We start from the raw sequence: 23,411 nt of genomic DNA, 5'->3' as shown, positions 1-23,411 counted from the left end.
TTTGTAGAGACGAGTTCTATATTGCCCAGGCTGGTCTCAAACTCCTGGGCTCAAGCAATCCTCCCTCCACAACCTCCCAAAGTGCTAGGATTACAGGTGTGAAACACCACATCTGGCCCCAGTGAGTTCTCTTTTTTTTGAGATGGAGTCTCACTCTGTTGCCCAGGCTGGTGTACAATGGTGCGATCTCAGTTCACTGCAACCTCCGCCTCCCAGGTTCAAGTGATGCCTCAGCCTCCCAAGTAGCTGGATTAGGTAAGCAGCACAATGTCTGGCTAACTTTGTATTTTTAGTAGAGATGGGGTTTCCCCATGTTGGCCAGGCTGGTCTCAAACTCCTGACCTCAAGTGATCTACCTGCCTTGGCCTCCCAAAGTGCTGGGATTACAGGCATGAGCAACTGTGCCCAGCCAGCCCCAGTAAGTCATTTCTTAGAATACCAAAATACGCTTCTTAAAGTTACTTTTTTAATTCCCTGTGTCTATGAAGTTCTCCCCAATTTTTTTGTTTTAAAAATGTTTAGGCCATCATAAAAGTTGAAAGAATATTACAATGGTTGGGCACAGTGGCTCACACCTGTAATCCTGACATTTTAGGGGGCTGAAGCAGGAGGATCACTCGAGCTCAGTGGTTCAAGTGTAGCCTGGGCAACATAGGGAGACCTTATCTCTACAAAAAAATTTAAAAATTAGCTGGGCATAGTGGTACATGCTTACAGTCCCAGCTACTCAGGAGACTGAGGCAGGAGAATCACTGGAACCTAGCAGTTAGAGGCTGTTGTGAGCCAGGATCACATTACTGCAGCTCAGCCTGGGCAATGGTACGAGACAGTGTCTCAAAGAAAAAAAACAACTAACACTTATTTTTGAAAATAAAAAGTACACTTCTGCCAGTATGGCTTAACGTTTGATAAAATAGTTTTATCTTATACTTCAAGTATACTTTGTCAAAACCTAAAGCTGCAGATTAGTTTATTTGATTTATAGAAAATATACGGCATGTAACCTAACTGGCAAAGGCAGTTCTAATTATTAAACTAACCAACCAAATCGAACCGTCAAAAAAAGGCTGGACGCAGTTGCTCATGCCTATAATCCCAGCACTTTGGGAGGCCAAGGCAGGCAGATCGCTTGAGGTCAGGAGTTCAAGATCAGCCTGGCCAACCTGGCAAAACCCCGTCTCTACTAAAATACAAAAATTAGCCAGGTGTGGTGGTGGACACCCGTGATTCTACTTGGGAGGCTGAAGCAAGAGAATCACTTGAACCCAGGAGGCGGAGGTTGCAGTGAGCCGAGATCATGCCATTGCACTCCAACCCAGGTGACAGAGCGAGATTGTCTCAAAATATAAAAAATAAAAATAATTTAAAAAAAATTTTTTTAATCTCCCTTTAATCATGGGTTGTTTCCCAGAATATTTCAAAATACAAAAGGCATGAAAATGGTAATTTGGAAGTGGAAAATTGGGAATTACTGCTCTAGACCACCAAAAACAAAAGTCATCCAGTAACCTTAATCGTTATGCTCTTAACTTGATTCTGAATCATTAGCCATAATGTGTCATTCCCAAGGCCAGTTCAGAACCATTTGGATTCAGAATATGGGCTTCATAAGACTAAATATTGTTCACCATCACCACCACCCAGGATACACAATCACAGATTACCTAAATCAGAAGAATTACAGAAATGTGGGTTCATCTTACACCTATCCACTACGCATACTCTGGCAATGGAGAAGGGAACCTAGAAGGCAACTGAAAATGTTCTTGAACAACAACAAAAAAACCTCAGATCACAGCAGAACCACCCCTCTACCACCAAAGTTCATGATTCTCAGCAATGCCTGAACAATCTAAGCGCAAACCAATGCAAACCAAGTAGCACAAATAAATCAAGAGCTTTGTCTTCCTTAAGCTGATACTTGACTGAAGAGCTGCATACAATTATATCATATACATACTACCTCTTTTTCTTTTCCTTTTATGGTACTGAAATAAGTACTATAGAACAGGGCTTTTCAATGTCAGCACTACCAACATTTTGGACTATTCAATTCTCATAAATCAATGTTTCTGTGCATTTTAGGATGCTTGGCAGCATTGTGATCTCTACCCACTTAGATGCCAGGAACAGCTCCCCAGTGGAGGCCAAAAAAATCTTCAGAAATTCACAAATTTCCTCTGGAACACAAAATTGCCCCTGATTTAAATCACAGTCACACACACACACACACACACACACACACACTGCTACAGAGGGTTCATGAAAAGCAAGTTAAACAATAGGACCTATGTATCAGGAACACAGGGAAAACAAAGATAGGAAAGGTTGGCAGAATAAACCGATGAAAAGGCAACAGTTATCTTTTCCCATTCCCCTGAAAGTATTATTTAAACAAACAAACAAGAAAGATTCGCTGCAGTATCTTTGAGTACTTACCTGGAAGCAAAGGAGGGAAGAAGGGAGAGGAGGACCTGAAGAGCTTCATTATTAATTTACTAACCACGCTGTTAGCTCTGTCCCCCTTTTTCTTTTAACCTTAATCTTATAGTGATAATCCATAACCTAAGTAAAGGTTAACCAAAAGCAGGTAAAAAAAAGAGAAAATGGAAGAGAAACTCAAGTACTAGGAAAGTAAAGAAATGCTAGCTAAGAAGGAAAGGCAACTTAACACACTTACAAGGATGTTTAAACATCACATACCCCAAAGTAAAAACAATTCACTGAGCTGAAAGGGCCTCTAGAGATAGGTACAGAGAGTGTCTTGCTCAAGATTTCAATCCTAGCCAGAGATTGTTTTAATAAGATATTGTGTGTTAACACAAATTCAAAAAGAAAATTTGAGCCTGGGCAACATAGCAAGACCTTATCTCTACAAAAAAATTAAAACTTAGCCAGGTGTGGGGGCACACACCCATAGTCCCAGCTACTTAGGAGGCTAGGGCAAAAGAATCAGCTCCTGAGCCCAGGAGGTCAAGGCTGCAATGAGCCATGAACGTGCCACTGCCCTCCAGCTTGGGCAACAGAGTGAGACCCTGTCAAAAAAAGGAAGAAAAATTGGCATATTATGGAAGAGAAAAGAATCTACCAATCCAACATCCAGGTAGTAACCATTAATACCATTTTAGTATGTTTCTTTTTTAGTCCTATTTAGGAGAATAACTGGAAAGAGGAAAGGAGACAGGAGAGTTGGCAAAGTTGAGGGTACACCCTCAGAAGAGAAATAGCTCTGTGAAGAAGGAAGCTCCAGCAACTGAACTCCCAGAGAATGAGCTTCCCTCAATTAGAGAGCTGACCTGCTGCTTCACTCAAGGCCTGTAAGGGCTTTTTGTAGTGTTGAGGATACCTGGTGCTTACCCCCACCGCAGAAGCTGCCCAAGTGAGCTTCTCAAAGAGAAAAATGGGGCACATAAAAGCCCACTTAAGGGTAGCATTCTATAGATGTATCAGTGTACAAATTGAAAGAGGCAAACATAAAAAGCTGAAGTTTGTCTTAAGGTCACATTAGAAGTAATTTTTAATTTTTAAAATTTCTAAACATTTCTTCATGTTTAGATCATTACAAATATCACTTAATGACTACTAATAACCAAATGAATAAAGATACCATAATATACCTACCATTCTACAATTAGATAGATAAAATGTTTCTTAATTTCTTGGTATTACAGCTATCTTTGGTCCTATAAGTATTCAGAGCACTCTACCCTTAGTACACAGCCCCAGAAGTATAAGGTTTAAGAGCTTATAAACAGAAGTATAAGGTTTAAGAGCTTTAACACTTTTATAACTCCTTTCTAAAAAAGGCAGTAGGACTACACACATTCTTTTCAGCAGTTTGCCCGCTGGCACCACCATTCTTCAGCAGCCACTACTAAAGCCAATTTTGACTCCTCTGTACTGACGTTCAAGGGCAGAGAATTTATCTTACCCACAGTGTTCACCCCTCCTCTTTCCAGTTGCCTGGAATAGAGGAGGCACTATATAAATATTTCTTGAAAATGAGGAGCTCCCTTATTTAACAAATATTTGGTGAATATCCACTATGTACCAGGACTTTTCCAGACACTGAGGATATAGAGGAAAAAACAAAAAACACTGCTCTCAAAGACCATGGCAATAAAAAAATAAATTATATAGTATAGTTAACCCTTGAACAACCTTGGGGTTAGGGTCCCTGTCTCTACCCCCTATACGGCCACAAATCTGCATATAACTTTTGGCTCCCCCAAAACTTAATAGTCTACTGTTGACTGGAAGCCTTACTGATAACATAAACAGTTGATTAACACATATTTTGTATATGTATTATATACTGTATGCTTACAATAAAGCTAGAAAAAAAGACAATGTTAAGAAAATCATAAGAGAAAAGACATTTTACAGTACTATAATGTATTTATTAATACCTTAAGTTTATGTCATCTGTTTATAAGCTGCAAACCTCAATCTATAGTACATATCAAGCAATTCAACTTTTTCTTGTATTGTCATGACTTTTTCTTCTTCTTGGGGGCACTTTTAGCATCACTGGTGGCACTTTGTATGAGTCCCATGGTGTTATTCAAGGTTTATGGTATTGCACAAAATACAAAGAAAAATACAAGAGAACCTCAAGAGATCCCTCTTTATGGTGATATGGAATTTACTAAAGGGACAAATTGCTCACGCAGAGATGATAGCTGCACACAATGTTTTAAGCGGATGTTCGCAACACTTGAGCTCATCACAATAGGAGAAGAGGTGACTATAAAATTATTAGAGTAGTACAGTATACACTAGTTAATTTTATGCAGTTATGATTTAATACTACATTTCTCTCAACTGCAAAGGCTCCATGTCCTGTCTATAGTGTTTGTGTACCTAAGTTTTGATAAATTTTACCTTTTACAATAGATATGTGTTTCTTTTATGGTACCAAATGATAAAACAGACTAGTATCTACATATATTTTATGCATTTATTTATGGTGATATGGAATTTACTAAAGGGACAAATTGCTCAGGCAGAGATGACTAGCTTCACACAATGTTTTAAGCGGATATTCGCAACACTTGTAACATTTATAACACATCTTTTTCCTAATTTCTTTTTGATTATTTCTAGACTACAATTCTTCTGTAAAATTTTTTCAAATTATTACAAGTCTCCAAAAAATTTTCTAATATATTTTCTGAAAAAAATCCACGTATAAGTGGACCTACATAGTTCAAACCCACGTTGTTGAAGGGTTGAGAGAAAATCAGTGAGGAGGGGCTAAGAAAGAAACACTGCAATTTAAAATAGGATGCTCAGGGAAGATGGCACCTAAGCAAAAACAACCGAGATGAGGAAGAGGTAATGTGACTATCTAGAGGAAAAGCATTCCAGGCAAATGGAGCAGCAACAGTCAAGATCTGAAAGAAAGAGTGTGCTTCATGGTGTTCAAAAGTACAATGAGGCAGCTGTGGCTGGAATGGAAACAGCAAGGCGATCAAAAAGATCATGAAGGACTTTACAGGATACTCCCTAAGACTTGAGCTTCTATTCAGATTCAGACAGAGAGCCCTGAAGAGTTCTGAGCAGAAGTTCTATGAGCTGACTTCTGCTCTAAAAGGTTCCCTGCTAATACTTTCAGAAAAGACTACATTCAACCAGGGTAGAAACAGACTAGTTAGGAGACTAATGATAATCTAGGGAATAAACCAGGACAGTAGTGTTGGTGGAGCAATGGTAGAGACTAGGCAATAAACCAGAACAGTAGTGTTGGTGGAGAAATGGTCAGACAGGATGTATTTCGAAGGTAGGGTCAAAAGAACATGCTAATAGTCTGAAAGTGGAGTATGAGAAAGAGATGAATCAAGAATAACTTCCAATCAAGTCCACCAGAGCTTAAAGGTAAAAATTTAAACAAAAAATAAAAAAAGTAAAATAAGGAATGACTCCCAAGACTTCTTTCCTAAACAGCTGAAAAAACAGTTGTGATTAACTGAGATAACGGTTATGGGTCAAAAAGGTTGCTGGGGTGGGGGGGAGGGTGAAAGTAATCCTGTCAATTATGTGCATATTAATAGAAAAATCTCTGTTAGATATCCAAATGGAAATGTGGATTAAGCACTTAAACATACAAGTATGGAGTCCAAAAAAAGAAGTTCAGCCGGGGCTAGGTACAGTGGCTCACACCTGTAATCCCAGCACTTTGGGAGGCTGAGGTGGGCAGATCACTTGAGGTCAGGAGTTCGAGACCAGCCTGGCCAACATGGTGAAACCATCTCTACTAAAAATACAAAAATTAGCGGGGCATGGTGGTATATGCCTGTGATCCCAGCTACTCAGGAAGCTGAGGCAGGAGAATCGCTTCAACCTGGGAAGCGGTGGTTACAGTAAGCCAAGATCACACCACTGCACTCCAACCCAGATGATAGAGTAAAAACTCTGTCTCCAAAGGAAAAAAAAAAAAAGGAGTCCAGCCTGGAAACAGAAATTTGGGAGTCTGGGAGTCCTCATCATATAGGTTATATTTAAAGTCATTAGATTGGATGAGATCACCAAAAGGTGTTAACTGTGATGAAAAAGTCAAGGACTCAGCCTTGAAGTATTCTAATATTGAGAGGCCATCACAGTTAAACTATGTTCAGTAAGTTACCCCCCCAAAATAAGGATTCTACCTATACATCTATGGCCAATTGATTTTTGACAAGGTTACCAAGCCATTCAATGTTGAACAGTCTCTTCAACAAATGGTGCTGAGACAACTGGATTTCAACATGGAAAGAATGAAGTTGGACCTCCTTCTCACATCATTTATAAAAATTACCTCAAAATGGAGCAAAGACATAAATATAAGAGCTGAAACCATAAATCTTTTAGAAAAAAACAAAAGAATAGATTTTTATGAGCCTGGAGTTGTCAGAGGATTCTCAGATATGACATCAAAAGCATGAACAACAAAAGAAAAAAAATAAACTGGCCTTCATCAAAATTAAAAGTTTTTGGGTTTGGTTCATCAAAGGACATCATCAAGAAAGTAAAAAGTGAACCTACGGAATGGGAGAAAATATTTGCAAATTTTGTATCTAATAGGAGATTCATATCTAGAACACATTAAAAAAAGATAACCCAATTTTAAAATGGTGAAGGATTTAAACAGATATTTCTCCAAAGAAAAATGGCCAACATGAAAAGATGCTCAACATCATCAGCCATTAGGAAAATGCAAATCCAAACCATAATGAAATACACTTCAAATCTATCATTTAATTTTTTTTTAATTAAAAAAAAATAATTCAGCCAGGCACAATGGCTCACACCTATAATCCCAGAACTTTGGGAGGCTGAGGCAGGCAGATCACTTGAGGTCAGGAGTTCCAGACCAGCCTGGCCAACATGGTGAAACGCCATCTCTACTAAAAATACAAAAATTAGCTAGGCATGGTGGCAGGCGCCTGTAATCCCGGCCACTGGGGAGGCTAAGGAAGGAGAAATGCTTGAATCCAAGAGGCAGAGGTTGCAGTGAGCTGAGACTGCGCCACTGAACTTCAGCCTGGGCAACAAAGCGAGACTCTGTCTCCAAAAAAAAGATTATTAGCTATAATTTTTATATATAATTTTTAAATTAAATTTTACAAATTAAATTTCAATTTTAAAAGTTTTAAAAAATTATTGGCTGTTGGCCAAGCGCAGTGGCTCATGTCTGTAATACCAGCACTTTGGGATGCCAAGGCAGGTAGATCACCTAAGGTCAGGAGTTCAAGACCAGTCTGGCCAACATGGTGAAACCCTGTCTCTAGCAAAAATACAAAAATTAGCCAGGCATGGTGGCAGGTGCCTGTAATCCCAGCTATTCGGGAGACCGAGGCAGGAGAATCACTTGAACCTGGGAGGTAGAGGTTGCAGTGAGCCAAGATCACGCCCCTGCACTCCAGCCTGGGTGACAAAGTGAGACTTCATCTCAAAAAAAAAAAAAAGTTCAAAAATTAGCTAGGCGTGGTAGAGTGCGCCTGTAGTCTAGCTACTTGGGAGGCTAAGGCAGAAGAATTGCTTGAACCTGGGAGACAGAGGTTGCAGTGTGCCAAAGATCGCACCACTGCACTCCAGCCTGGGCAACAAAGCTAGACTCCATCTCAAAAAAGAAACAAAAACAAAAATTATTAGCTATAATTTTATATATAATTTTATATAGTTATGAGCTACTATTATAGATATACATTATTAGCTATAATTTTTCTAAAAAACATAAAACAACAAGCAGTGGAGAGGATGGAACATTGATTAGAAGAACGCAACATGGAATTCACAACCAGCCTGGGCAACATAGGGAAACCTCATCTCTATTTTTAAAATAACCAATGTAAAATGGTGCAGCCACTATGGGAAACAGTTTGGTGGTTCCTCAAAAAGCTAAACATAAGGCCAGACATGATGGCTCATGCCTGTAATCCCAGCCCTTTGGGAGGCCAAGGCAAGCGGATCACTGGAGGTCAGGAGTTGGAGACCAGTCTGGCCAACGTGGTGAAACCCTGTCTCCACTAAACATAGAAAAATTAGCCAGGCTTGGTGGTGCATACCTGTAGTCCCAGCTAGTCAGGAGGCTGAGGCAGAAGAATTGCTTGAATCCAGGAGGCAGAGGCTGCAGCAAGCTGAGATCAAGCCATTGCACTCCAGCCTAGGTGATAGAGTGAGACTCCAACTCAAAAAAAAATAAAAAAAAGCTAAACACAGAATTACCACACGATCCAACAATTCCACTCCTAGGAATATTCTCAAAAGAACTGACTGACAATGTTCACCGCAGCATTATTCACAATAGCCAAAGGGTGGAAACTGCCCACGTGTTCGGCAAATAAACAAAATGTGGTATATGCTATAATGCAATATTATTCAGCCATAAAAGCAATGAAGTTCTAATACATACTACAACATGGATAAACCTTGAAAACATTAGGCTAAGTAAAATATGCCAGACACAAAAAGACAAATTTTTATGATTCTACACATATGAAATATCTAGAACAAACAAACTTCCAGAGAAAGAAAGTAGAGAAACTGTTCAGCTGGGCATACCAGGTTTTCCATGATTTAAATCTACTTTTTGGTCTTTTCTCACATTTTTTCACTCTGTGAACCCCGGCTCCAACTAATTTGATATGTACTTTGAACACGTTCCATACTCACGCTATTTCTTCTTTGCAGTCCTCTTCCCCACCCCCTTTCTACCCATTAAAATCTTTATCCTTCAAAACATGATGTAGGCTGAAATGTGGGGGAAAAAAAAAAAAAAAAAAGATTAAAAATCTTCTTTGTTCTTAAAAGGCTAGTAAAAAATCCACCTACGCCGCAAAGCCTTTCTCGACCTCTAGATCCCCACTATCACAGCCAACTAGATGCAAATACCTCATCCAACTAACCTCCACGGCACTTGTTTTCACTTCCCTTACATTTTCTTTCTTGTGTTCTACATACAATAATCCATGCATTTGTCTAATCCTAATCCTCTCACCCCACCTGGGTTACAAATTCTACCAAAACAAGACTACGTTTATACTGCATTCATCTTTATATCATCTGCGGTGCCTGTACGGTGAAACAGTAAACACTTTATCGATAACTACTAGAACTAAACAAAAATCTAAAGCAAAGAAAGATGTGGAGTCTACATGAGAAAATTCCTTCATCTATACTGACATAAACACAATTCCCAAATGTAAAGGACATCTTTTTAAAAGAAGGAACAGAAGTGCCTTTCAAAGAAACAATGTGATGGTGAAACGTGTAACATTTGTCATCAATAAAGTCTGGTAAGAATAGGAAACATTTTTTTTTTTTTTTGAGACGGAGTTTCACTCATGTTACCCAGGCTGGAGTGCAATGGCACGATCTCGGCTCACCGCAACCTCCACCCCCTGGGTTCAGGCAATTCTCCTGCCTCAGCCTCCTGAGTAGCTGGGATTACAGGCACGCACCACCATGCCCAGCTAACTTTTTGTATTTTTAGTAGAGACGGGGTTTCACCATGTTGACCAGGATGGTCTCGATCTCTTGACCTCGTGATCCACCCGCCTCGGCCTCCCAAAGTGCTGGGATTACAGGCGTGAGCCACCGCGCCCGGCCAGGAAACATTTTTAAAAGGAAGTCCAAGCACAACATGAATACATTTGTAATCACCTTCTTTATGTCTGAATAAAAAGTATGATTAAGGGAACAAGCATCTGAGAAAAGAAAATAAGCCTATCTTTGTTTCTCAGATCCTCCCAAAATCAAGTGGATGTGCAACTAAACAAAACCAATTTTATATAACCCAGGGGGGTTTGGGGAGGTTGTTGTTGTTATTGTTGTTTAATTTTTATTTTTTTAGACAGAATCTCACCCTGTCGCCCAGGCTGGAATGCAGTGGCACGATCTCGCTCACTGCATCCCTGCCTCCCAGGTTCAAGCAATTCTCCTGCCTCAGCCTCCCGAGTAGCTGGGATTACAGGTGCCCAAATAATTTTTTTGTATTTTAAGTAGAGATGGGGTTTCATCATGTTGGCCAGGCTGGTCTCAAACTCCTGACCTAAAATAATCCACATGCCTTAGCCTCTCAAAATGCTGCAATAACAGGTGTGAGCCACTGTGCCTGGCCAACATAATGCAGTTATTAATTCAATGTCACCACATCTGTAAAACCTTCATGCTGCCCTATAATTCCTACTGCCAAGTTCCCAACTGCTTTCCTCTGTATAGGACTTAAGTATGTACATGCTACATGTCTCATACACCCCACTGTCAGGATAGAACAAAGAGGGAATGACTTTTTAAAACCATGTAAACTTTTCTCAGATCTAATATTCCTTCAAGAGCCTTAGAAAACTATAAGCTCTATACAATGGGAGGCTGAGACAGGTGCATCACCTGAGGTCAGGAGTTCAAGACCAGCCTGGCCAACGTGGCAAAATCCCATCTCTACTAAAAATACAAAAATTAGCCAGGCATGGTGGTGGACGACTGTAATCTCAGCTACCTGGGAGGCTGAGGCAAGAGAATCACTTGAATCTGGGAAGCAAGGTTGCAGTGCGCCGAGATCATGCCACTGCACTCCAGCCAAGGCAAGACTCTGTCTCGAAAAAAAAAAAAAAAATTGACTCTAAGCTCTGAACATGAACTTTAAGACATATCCCTTTGAATACAAAGCTGATACAAGCTAGTTTTTTCTAATGTTAAAAAAACACAGCCTTGGTGACATAGTGAAATCCTGTCTCTACAAAAATCAGCTGGTCATGACAGTGTGCCTGTAGTCCCAGCTACTTGGAGGCTAAGGCAGGAGGATCACTTGAGTCTGGAGACAGAGGTTGCAGTGAGCTGAGATCGTGTGACTACACTCCAGTCTGGGTGTCACAGTGAGACCATGTCTCCAAGAAAACAAAACAAAAAACAAAAACACTATCAGACAAGAGGTTACTGTCAAAAAACAAAAACAAAAAACCAAAAAACCACACATAAAAAAACCAAACTACTCAACCAGAGACTGAGATAACCCATCCTACTGTAATTACAACTCTACAGAGAGTGCCGGTGTGCACGTGTAGTTCTAGCTACTCAGGAGGCTGAAGCAGGAGGATGGCTCAGCCCAGGAGACTCAGGCTGCAGTGAGCAGTGATGGTGCCACTGCACTCCAAACTGGGTAACAACTTGAGACCCAGTCTCAAAAAAAATAAATTTCATCTCCATTCTTTTCCTTGCACTTAATCCAAATTGATCATTGGGCCAATCACCAAACAGCTTTTAAAATGACAAGAAATAAGTAATGATGGAAATGAGTGAAAATTCCAAATCTGCACTCCACTCTCATTCTCTCCTCAGTACTTACATTCAATAAACAGTCCAAGCTTTCTTAGAATTCCCTTTCTAATCTGACTATTCCACTACATCCTAATCTGTCATTGGAACAAGCCTCTGAAATGGACACCCCCTCCCTATCTAGTTTCCCAACCAGCCATCACCAACCTCCCCCTCCACCCATCAAACCATTCTCCACACAACGCTCCACAAAAGCCAAACTGACCATATTTTATTACTATACTTTAAAACCTCTACTGCTTACCACATAACTTACAGGATAAAGTATAACCCTCTTAAAGTAGCTGACTTGGTCAGAAGAGCCAATCACATTCAAATCTTTGCCATTTACCAAACACCTCCATACTTTTGCATAATGCCCTTAACCCACTTACCTTTTAGGACCTATCTCATGAAACACTTCCCCAAATCCTAAAATATAATCATTTACTCCTTCCTATGTGCTCTCACAGCACTTTCCACTAGTAGCCCTTTTAACACACATCATAATGTGTTATACTTACTTAATTACAAGAGGCAGTAGAGAGTACTGGCTAACGAGACACTTTGGCATAAGACAGAGTTGAGTCCAACACACAATCTGGTAGCTATATGACTTTAGGAAAGTTGGTAACCTCCTCTAGAACTCAGTTTTCTCATAAATAAAATGAGATGATATGTTAATCTAGCTCATTTACCCTACCCACCTTCAGGCTAGCAAACATTCACTGAACAGCAGCAGAGCTGAGTCTAGATGAGAAAGACCATGGTTACCTATCTCAGACTGAAAGGGGAAGTGGGTTTTACTTCTCCAAGAAGGGGCTATGTCTAAAGTTACAGAGGATTCCAGGAGAAACACCAGGAATCTATCTCCCTAGCTAGACAACAATTCATTGGCAGCATCTATCTTAAGTAACTACTTTGTAACTCTGGAGTCTACTGAAGACTTGTAACTTTCAGGGAAAGGCTTGGAGGGTAAATTATGAAGACTTTTGGTCAATTTTAGTTCCTTGGTTTGTACCTCCATGTTGGGGCTCAGTGATACCTAAAATATGGCATTTTGACATGCTGAACTGAAGAAGTCTCAAGGTCTCTGTGACTTTTCTCTCTGCCCTCCTGATGCCCCCCACCATACCCCAAAGCCTTCATTTGCCTAAGATCCAGACCCACCAAAAGGAACAATTGCTTTTCTTCTCCTCCTGTAATCAAGAAGGTAACCACACCTAAACAGACTCTTTCACAACATAATGTACAAGTTAATCTCTGTTCCCTGATCCATTCTCCTAGCAATCCTATCAACAGAATTCCTCTTCTCCCCCTTCCCATATCTGTTTCAGCAGGATGGTATATAAGCTTCTGAACCACACTGGGGTGTAAGGAATCACTTTTTGGTTCACCCCATGTACACATTAAATACATTTGTATGCCTTTACTCTAATTAATCTGCCTTGTCTGAGTTGATTTTGCAGCAAATCTTCAGAGGGCAAAAGGGAAGTTTCCCTTGGCCCCTATATCCACATTTTGTTTTCTAATAATAAATGCATTTAAATGAATTATTAGTTTATGCTTTGAGGCACACAATGTATAAGTATGTGAAATCAAACACTGAAAGATGTGGAGATAGAGCTATAAAAGGGCAGAGTTTGCATATGTCAAAGTTAAACTGGTATAAATTGAAATTACAATATTTAGGATGTTTAATGGAACCCCTATGGTAACCACACAAAAAGTAACTACGGAACACACTCAAAAGAAAATGAGGTGTGAGCGGTGGCTCATGCATGTAATCCCAGCACCTTGAGAGGCCAAGACGCAGATCACTTGAGCCCAGGAATTTGAGACAAGCCTAAGCAACATGGCAAAACCCAGTCTCTATTTNACTAAAAAAAAAAAAAATCAGCTAAACAAAACAAAAAAAAATATATAGTAATACAGGAAATAAGAAACAAAAGGCTATGTACCTATAGAAAACAAATAGCAAAATGACAGAAGTCCTTTTTCTTTTATGTGTGTGACAGGGTCTTGTTCTGTCAACCAGGTTGAAGTGCAGTGACATGATCATAGCTCACTGCAGCCTTGACCTCCTGGGCTCAAGTGATCCTCCTGCCTCAACCTCCTGAGTAGCTAGGACTAAAGATGCACGCCACCATGCCTGGCTAACTTTTTTTGATTGTTTGTAGGAACAAGGTCTCATTATGTTGCCCAAGCTGGTTCAAACTCCTGGACTCAAGTGATCCTCCCACCTCAGCCTCCCAAAGTGCAGGGATTACAGGAATGAGACATTGCACTTGGCCCTCCTTCCTTAACAGTAATTACTTTAAATGTAAATGGTTAAATGTTACAATCAAAAAGACAGAGATGGGCAGAATGGATAAAATACATGATCCAAATATATGCTGTCTTCAAAAGACTGGCAGAATGGATTAAAAGCACCTGATCCAACTATGTGCACCTATAAGAGACTCACTTTAGATCCAAAGACACAAACAGACTGAAGGTGAAAGACAGAAAAAAAAACTATTCCATGCAAATAGTAACCAAAAGATAGCAGGGTGGTGACTACACTAATATTAGACGAGGTGGACTTTAAAACAGAAAAGATTACAGGAGATAAAAGACATTACATATTAGTAAGAGGTTCAATACAGCAAGAAGATATAACATTTGTAAACATTTATGTATCTAATGACCATCAAAATATACAATGCAAAAACAAACAGAACTGAACAGAGAAACAGACTGCTACAATAATAGTTTAAGACTTCAGGCCAGGCGCCGTGGCTCACGCCTGTAATCCCAGCACTTTGGGAGGCCGAGGCGGGCAGATCACGAGATCAAGAGATCGAGACCATCCTGTCCAACATAGTGAAACCCCAATCTCTACTAAAATACAAAAATTAGCTGGGCATGGTGGCGCATGCCTGTAGTCCCAGCTACTCGGGACGCTGAGGCAGGAGAATCGCTTGAACCCGGGAGGCGGAGATTGCCGTGAGCCAAGATCGTGCCACTGCACTCCAGCCTGGCACCTGGCAACAGAGAGACACTGTCTCAAAAAAAAAGAAAAGAAAAGTAAAGTAAAAAGACTTCAATACACCCTCCACCCCCAATAATGGATAGGTAACCAAACAGAAGATAAGGAAATACAAACCAACTAGATCTAATGGACATATGTAACTACCCAATAGCAGCAGCACACACTGCTCTCAAGTGCCCATGGGACATTTTGCAGGAGAGACTATATGTTAAGCCACAAATTAAGTCTTAGTATATTTTAAAAGACAGTTACTATACAAAGTATCTTCTCTGACCATAACAGATGAGTATAAACAATACAGATGAGTGTACTGAAATACACAGAAGTTAAATCAGTAACCAATATAGATGAGTACACTGAAATGCACATAAATTAAATAACTTGCCTAAAATCACTGTAAGCCGCAGAGCCAGGTTTCAAAACCAGGCAATTTTTAAAAAGTAAGGTCAGAGTAAGGTTAAACAAGTTTTGAAAAGTCCCAAAAGTAAGATCAAGAAGTCAAAACAAACAAAAACTGTTTTTAAATGATACATTTTATCTCAATTCAAAAGATCTATAATTAACCTAAGGAAAAAATAAAAACATGCTTTTGATTATTTGAAATTCTAATAATTACAAGCAATCAGTTATTTTCTCTTGTCAAATATACCAGTGAAAGCCTAATGATATACAATGTTTAAAGTGATAACTCTTCTATTGTAAATCAAAAAAGCAGTAAACAAAATTATGCACTTAAGAATAATGGTTGGATTGAAATTCCACATAAATATTAAGAACACTTGTCATTTTAAAAGCACTAGGCAAGACAGACATTAACAGGTACCAAGTGGGCAGTGCACACAAAAGGTCACAGCACAGTATTGTTGACAATACCAAAGATGAGTAGTGCTAAGTTAATTACGTGCAATTATTTCATAATGTTAAGGATATCCAAATTACATAAGGCTCCAATCACAGCACAATGGTAAATATGCTGGAAGCCATTAAGAAACAACTATGATGACTGATTGTAAACTTGTATTATTAAAGTTTTGACAAAAATATCGGGCTTTTAACTACCAGAACTTTACAATACTGTCCTGTAAGTGCTTCTTAGCTATACAAAACAAAAAGGCTAACACATTAGTTTTTTGGATTTTTGTTATTGTTAGCAAAGAGCACATACCAAAACAAATACACTACTTCCCAAAATGACAACTACAGCAAAAGACCATTACTAAGAAAGCTCTCCTCCAAGCAGCACTTCTCAAACATAGCTACAATTTAGAATCATATAGGGATCTTTTAAAATTACCAATACATAGCACCCACTCCAGACCAAATAAATCAGAGTATCTGGGGATGGGTACAAGTGTTCTAAAAAGTTCCCGAAGTGATTCTAATGTATAGCCAGGGTTAAGAACCACTGTAACAAGGAAATCTAAGCCCTCCATGTTATTCATCTCATACAGAGCTGTTGTCCTTAATTGTCTGAAAAAGTATTCATTTTATTCAGCCAATTTGCAAACCAAGAGAATAAGACAGATAGAACCCTTTAACTACTAAAAATGGTATTAATTATAAGTACGCTTAGCTAAACATGTTAGGCAAAAATCAAGGCAAAGGAATTCCATTAATAATGTTTTAGACAACATGTCAAATATGCCAATAAACAAACTATTTCCATTTTTCAAACTGTAGACTTTACAAGCTGTTGAAATGGTGTTATGCTTTCTGATGCATTCAAGAGCCCACTAATTCCAAACAGCCATACTGAAACAACTGTCAACCTTAAAATTTAAAGTCCTAAATGTGTTGCAAAAAAAAACCTAAATAAAGATTACTTAAACTGGGCCGGGCACAGTGGCTCATGCCTATAATCCCAGCACTTTGGGAGTTCAAGATGGGTGGATCACTTGAGGTCAGGAGTTTGAGACCAGCCTGGCCAACCTGGTGAAACCCTGTCTCTACTAAAAATACAAAAATTAGCCGGGTGTAGTGGTGGGTACCTGTAATCCCAGCTACTTGGGAGATTGAGGCAGGAGAACGACTTGAACCCGGGAGGTGGAGGTTGCATTAAGCCAAGATCATCCCACTGCACTTGAGCCTGGGCGAGAGAGCAAGACTTAATTTTAAAAAAAAAAAAAAAATTACTTAAACTGAACTCTAAGGTTGCATAACTGCCAGAGCAAACCTTTTCATGGTTTCATGCACATGCTATCTCTGAAAATACTGTCAGAACTCCGAAATTCAAATGCATGCCTACATTTTTGTATTTGGCTACTTAACTGTTTTACAGGAAAACGAAATAAATTAAGCTTCAGAAACAAGCATTAAAATATGCTGCTGTAGCTAGGGCACAATGGCTCACGCCTGTAATCCCAGCACTTTGGGAGGCCAACGCAGGTGGATCAATTGAGGTCAGGAGTTCAAGATCAGTCTGGCAAACATGGTGAAACCCCATCTCTAATAAAAATACAAAAATAAGCCAGGCATGGTGGCACAAGCCTGTTATCCCTGCTAATCATTTGAACATGGAAGGCAGAGGTTGCAGTGAGCAGAAATAGTGCTGTACTTCAGCCTGGGCAACAGAGAGAGACTCTATCTCATTAAATAAACAAATAAATAAATAAGCTGTTGTGTTTCCCCAAAATACTACTACGGGTCCACATCTTTTATTTAAATCCTTGAGAATAAATGCACTTCAGAATGTTTCGGATTTTGGAAAGATAACCCACTGTTTATACTCAAATAGACCCTGTAGGGTCTAAAACAGCACCAATAACCAAACAAATTAATATTCCAAGAGCAAAACATAACTTTTCTAAGTGAGATAAAGATTATTAAGTAGCATCCTGTCAGTACAAGTCAGCAAATTATTTTGCAGCAAACTTCTGAAAAAACTTCCTTTTCAGAGCTTTGTATGAAGCAGTAGTTTGAGACTTCTCTTTGAGATTCAAGAAACTGCAACTGAGCTGCAGAAAAAAGTCACTATGATGAAAACATCCTTTTAATACAGCTGTAATTCTACAGAAACAGCTCCAGTTATTAGGGTAAATCCATGAAAAAAGCCCAAATGGTGTCCAACAATTTTCATAATCATTAGAATAGCATTTAAGTGCTCCCCTTAATTTTCATAACACGATTTTGAGACCAAACAAATACATCAAAATATGTGTATTCACTAAGGCAAGCCTGAAGCAGAGAGCCAGATGTAAAACGGGCAAATCAACACCCCCATAGTTCACCTAACTTTCTATCTAGCAGTATGGAAATCACACAGAGCTCTGAAGCTAAGCGACTAATGTTCTAATCCAAACTCAACCATACAGGAAAATTACTTACATACTCTACCCCCAGTTTCTTTATCTGTAAATGGAGATAATAATAGAACCTACCTCACTGCATTTTTCAGAGGATTAAATAAAACCTCAAGTCCACAATTTACAAATAGTATTAATTCCCTCCACCTAAACTACCACCGCTGTTTCAAAGACACTTATATGCTGAAGGGGGTCAAGTGTGACTTGCTGGCAGGGTGCAGCAGCTCACGCCTGTAGTCCCAGCACTTTGGGAGGCCGAGGCAGGCAGATCACTTGATGTCAGGAGTTCGAGACCAGCCTGGTCAACATGGTGAAACCCCATCTCTACTGAAAATATGAAAATAAGCCAGCCATAGTGGCTCACGTCTGTCATCCCAATTACTTGGGAGACTGAGGCAGAATTACTTGAACCCAGGAGGTAGAGGCTACAGTGAGTCAAGATTGACCCACTGCACTCCACCCTGGGCAACAGAGTGAGACTGTCACAAAAAATAAATAGTATGATTCGTCTATGAAATCAGGTGAATTTTATAAAACCCACCATGAAAACATGACTTTCAAGTTTCAAAAATCCATCCTGACACGGTGGCTCAAGTCTATAAGCCCAGCTACTTGGGAGGCTGAAGCAGGAGGATGACTTGAATCGAATTCAAGACCAGCCTGGGCAAATAATGAGGCTCTCCCTGCTTTAAAAAAAAAACAAAAACGAAAAACTGCAAAAATCCAATGTAGATTAAAAAATGATGGCTAATTTCTGAAATCAGGGCAGAACATTTTTTTTATATACCTTTGTTCTGCCTGATCAAAACACATTCTAGCCAAAACTACCTACCCTCTCCCAATACCCTTTTGTCTTCTACACTACCGATCGCACACATAATGGTTGTTAGATGAAAATAAGCTACTGAAAGTGGACCCTTTTAACTTGAAATACAACAACCAGAAGAATGGCCTAGGTTTTACAGAAAAGAAAAGCCATTACAGTATTAAGACTTCACTTATGCACAACCACGGCCTAAAGAACCTACGCAATTTTTTTGTTTCCTTTTTCAACATCAAGGAAGAACCTACATGATTTAAGTGCACTTAGGAAATAAGGTACCACAGTCCAAAAATCCAAATTTCATAAACTACCCATTGAGTAACAAAACTATTAAGACTGGTAACTTTGGACAGATTTTTGCATCTAATCGATTTTTAAACTTATTGTCAAATGTACAAAATAATGGAATCTTTTGTTACTATTTATCCTAAATTTATTCTAGTTCTATTCCAACTGAAGAATGTTAGTTTCCTGCAGACCACATGGAGCAGAGGGTAAAAAAACGAATGTTACAGGGCACTGAATCCATCTGGAAGTTCTGAGCTGATTCAACGCTTCACTGTTAACAACTGCCCCAGAGTATATTAACATGGACAACTAGACCTCCAGCATACCCAATGTAAGAGGAGATATTTAAGCAAGCTAGCATAGCTCTTGTGAAACAGAAAGCTTTCCCTAAGTTGTTAATACTCAAAACCTACTCCTTACTGTTAACACCACCATAAATAACCCATTAGGCCCTCGCAGTTACATCAGCTTTAAGAATATCATCTGCCATATGTCCTAGCAGAGTGCAACAAATGGATGCAAACATTACCCAAACTTAAAGTGAAATATGAAGAGAATCTGTTATTCTGTGCTTTAATTCGATGTTGTTTAATGTGAAAAGATTGAGAACCAAAAGCAAATGGACCCACTACCTCAAAATTCCCTAAAAGATTAATTAAAAGAGACTTAATCCTTCATACTTGCACTTTTTCCATCACAAACAGGAAACTCCGAAGGGAAACAGAAAAAAAGCCTATTTTTGCTAAGAGGAATAACGGCATTGCTTCCAACCCCCACAGTGTGTGAACAAATGAAAAAGCAACGGGAGGAAGTGACGGGGGTGGGCGGTGGAGAGCTCAGCTGGAGTCCTAAGCATGCCACCCGGCTCAGAGATGCCCTAAAACATCTGTGGGAGCAGCTGCAACAGGAAAACGGGAGTCGGGGGAGTAGGGCCGCGAACTGGAGGGACTGAGAGTTGTGCCCGCACCTTCGGTCTCTTCCTTGGCCAACTCCCTGCTCACCTCCCAAGTCCCCATCCTCCCCATCCCATCCCGCTCCCTCCATAAAGAAAAATCCCCAATAAAAGCAGAGGCAGGGAAGACAAAGAGGCAGGAGGAGGTTGCAAGGAGCGTCCAGAACAATGGAGAAGATGGAGCGAGTAAAACTCCTGAGGACAATAAAGGGAGGTGGAGAAGCGCCGAGGGAAACACCGGGGTCCCTGACCCCGCCAGTGGCGGACGCTGGCACAGGCCGGGCTGCGCGGTCCGTGTCACCCCGGACGCCGCGGGCTGGGCCAGGCGGGCGGGCGCCGCAGGGCCCGGGGGTGCTGGCTGGGCCTGCGCTGGTCGGCGGGCAGCGACCGGCGGGACTCACCGGCATTCTGGTCTCGGGGCCAGAGGTAGTATGTGGCCGGGATCACGATGAGCCCCACGAAGGAGGTGAGGAAGTAGAAGAAGGTGTTCCCACTGTCATCGTACTGGAACTGCTGCCCGGCCATGGCACCCCCTCCTCCTCCTCGCTCTTCTCACCGCCGCCGCCACGACCACGCTCTGCACTCCCGCTCCCAACGCCCCGGCCCGAGTGGCGTAGCTTGGACGCCGCGGCCGCCGCCGCCTCCCCTCCTTGCCCCCACGCTACCCTCCCCTACACGCCGCTACCGCCGCCGCCGCCGCCGCCGCCGCCGCCGCCGCCGCCGCTGCCGTCGCCAGCTCTCGCGAGAAGAGATAGTTCTCGCCCCGCTCAGTTTTCCCTCCCCTTGCCTGTCCCCCACACGCTCGCTAAGGGAGACGTGGCGAGCGCTACGGTGGAACTCGGAGAGGTCTCGCCCTTAGCCCCGCCCCCAAGACAAAGCCACGCCCCCGAACTCCTCCCCTAGGGCCCCGCCCCTGGCCCCGCCGCCTTCCTCCACCGCTCAGTTTCCCCGCGCCCCAAGCTGGATTCCGGCCGTCGGCCTGTAGGATCCCAGCGAAGGCTTCCCGGCGTAGCAGCGGCCGCGGGCAGGTCTCCTGGCTGTGACTGGGGTCCCAGCTATTCAGAGAAAAGCTGACTTGCTTGCCTCCTCCTCTCTTCCATCCCTACCCTAGCTGTCCTGCCCTCTCGATTAATTGCCCTAGTTGAACGTGTTTCCTTGGGTTCTGGATCCGCTCCTCCAGCCCCCATATTTTGGAAACAAGTGTCATTTAGCATAGGGGGTGGAGAGATGTGGATTGTAGTTGCGTTTGCAAAGCAGTGTTTACTATTAAAAGGTTGGAATCTACGCTGTGCCCATTTTGCAGATGAGGATTTCCCCAAGCCCTTACAGATGGCGCCCTACCCATTTCAGAGCTGCTAATTATAGCCACCAACCCAGGCGGTAGGCTGAGACCTTTATTGCTTTGTGTAATTTAATCGTCAGTAAAGCCCATGGAATATAGCAAAGTGTGTCCGCTCTACAAATGAGAAAATTGAGGCTCAGGGAGACCCACATCATTTTGACGCCACAAAGCTAGTGTGCCCTTGACCCTGCATCGCCCAGGACCTTAACATTTCCTACAGGGTTGGCATTCTCCCCACAGGCTGTGAACAAGAACCTGCGTTCCAGGCTGGACGGTGGTGGGAGCAGTCACTCTCCGGAGCCCCTCCTTCCCCTGGCCTTTGGACCCTAGAGGCTGGTGTCAGCTAAGCTGGGTACTGGGCTTGTGCCCAGATCTTGGAACGGCCCCGTGGTCCAGCGGCAGCTGTGGCTGGGGTCTGTCCCAGAGTCCATTGCCCCTCCCTGGTTCAAAAGGATAGCCCAGCTAGTTGTAGACATTAGAAGGAAAAAGTATGTAATATGCAAATACTAAATATTACACTATATTTTAAAGACATTTTAATACTTTATACTCTGTTAACTGAATGCATTTTATTATTCCTTCCATTGTTTGAGGAAAAATCTGGGGTTGCTCATTGTCTTTTATTTCATGTCTTCAAAACCAGTATCTATCATAATCAGTAATACTTTCATAATAGGTTGTGTTCATATGTATTCTCTCTTCCCCTCAAAGTTCCTATCTGCTCACTTTGAAAGGAAATCTCTGAAATTCATTTCTATGCATTTCTCCCCCCCCTTTTTTTCTGCACAAAGTTTCCAAACTATATTATAGGTGAAAAAATAAAACCAAAAAATGAAGGGAAGATTGGACTATGAGATCAACATAGCATTGTGATCACCCAAAGCTGATATACCCAGAGTGAACAATTTGCCTTGCTTCAGAAAATTAGTCACAGACTTGTCTCAGCTAAAGTGAGCAGGATCCTGAAGTTCCTTTTGTTTGTTGGATATATTATTAAGTCTTCCTGGGTTTTAATAAAGTTGAACTTTTTTTTATTACTCCTATTATGTTTTACTCAGCATTTGTGTAAAGGTAATACATCAGTTTTGTAAACTTGCAGCAATATAAGTGATTGATGAATAATACTTCCCTTCTTTCTTTCTGCAGGAATACTTTCACTGCAGCTTTGGGGTCATGCCTAAGAGTGCCTTGAACCAAATTGAAATAGCAATTTGAAAAAACCCTGACCAATCTAAAATGGGATTTTTTTAACCAAAGTATGTTCAATATTTGAAAATGTATTCTCTATTTTCAAAAGTATACATTTTGTTTACCTAGAACTTAATGTTACCGAACACAGATAATCTCAGACCTCTCAAACATTCTCCAAAGCAAATCTAAATCATACCTTTAATTAATTTCATCGCAATTTCTGATTCACACTGATTTTTTTTTTTTTTTTTTTTTTTTTTTTTTTTTTTTTTTTTTTTTTTTTTTTTTTTTTTTTTTTTTTGAGACGATCTCGTTCTGTCGCTCAGGCTAAAGTGCAGTGGCATGTTCTTGGCTCACTGCAGCCTCTGCCTCTGGGTTCGAGCAATTCTCATGCCTCAGCCTTCCGAGTAGCTGGGACTACAAGCAGGCAGATCATTTAAGGCCAAGAGTTCAAGACCAGCCTGGCCAACATGGCAAAAACCAGTCTCTACTTAAAAATACAAAAATTAGCTGGGCGTGGTGACAGGCGCCTGTAGTCCCAGCTGCTTGGGAGGCTGCAGCAGGAGAATCACTTGAACCGAGGAGGTGAAGGTTGCAGTGAGCCAAGATTGTGCCACTGCATTCTAGCATGGGTGACACAGTGAGACCATGTCTCAAAACAAAATGAATAATTAAAACAGGCAAAT

At 41.0% G+C, this 23,411-nt stretch overlaps 1 protein-coding gene across 1 annotated transcript in view; it reads right to left on the bottom strand.

Moving 5' to 3' along the window:
* The window catches only part of SEC63 (SEC63 homolog, protein translocation regulator), an 81,373-nt gene extending 60,346 nt beyond the window's left edge, over positions 1–21,027 (bottom strand). The window contains exon 1 of the mRNA XM_037743943.1: positions 20,594–21,027. Coding sequence (XP_037599871.1) covers positions 20,594–20,717 — 124 coding nt within the window. The 5' untranslated portion in view covers positions 20,718–21,027. The remainder of the gene's footprint in view (positions 1–20,593) is intronic.
* Positions 21,028–23,411: the final 2,384 nt, after the last annotated feature.

Source organism: Cebus imitator, unplaced genomic scaffold (genome assembly GCF_001604975.1).
Source record: "Cebus imitator isolate Cc_AM_T3 unplaced genomic scaffold, Cebus_imitator-1.0 Scaffold160, whole genome shotgun sequence".
Lineage (NCBI taxonomy): Eukaryota > Metazoa > Chordata > Mammalia > Primates > Cebidae > Cebus > Cebus imitator.
This window is presented reverse-complemented; position numbering and strand designations above follow the sequence as displayed.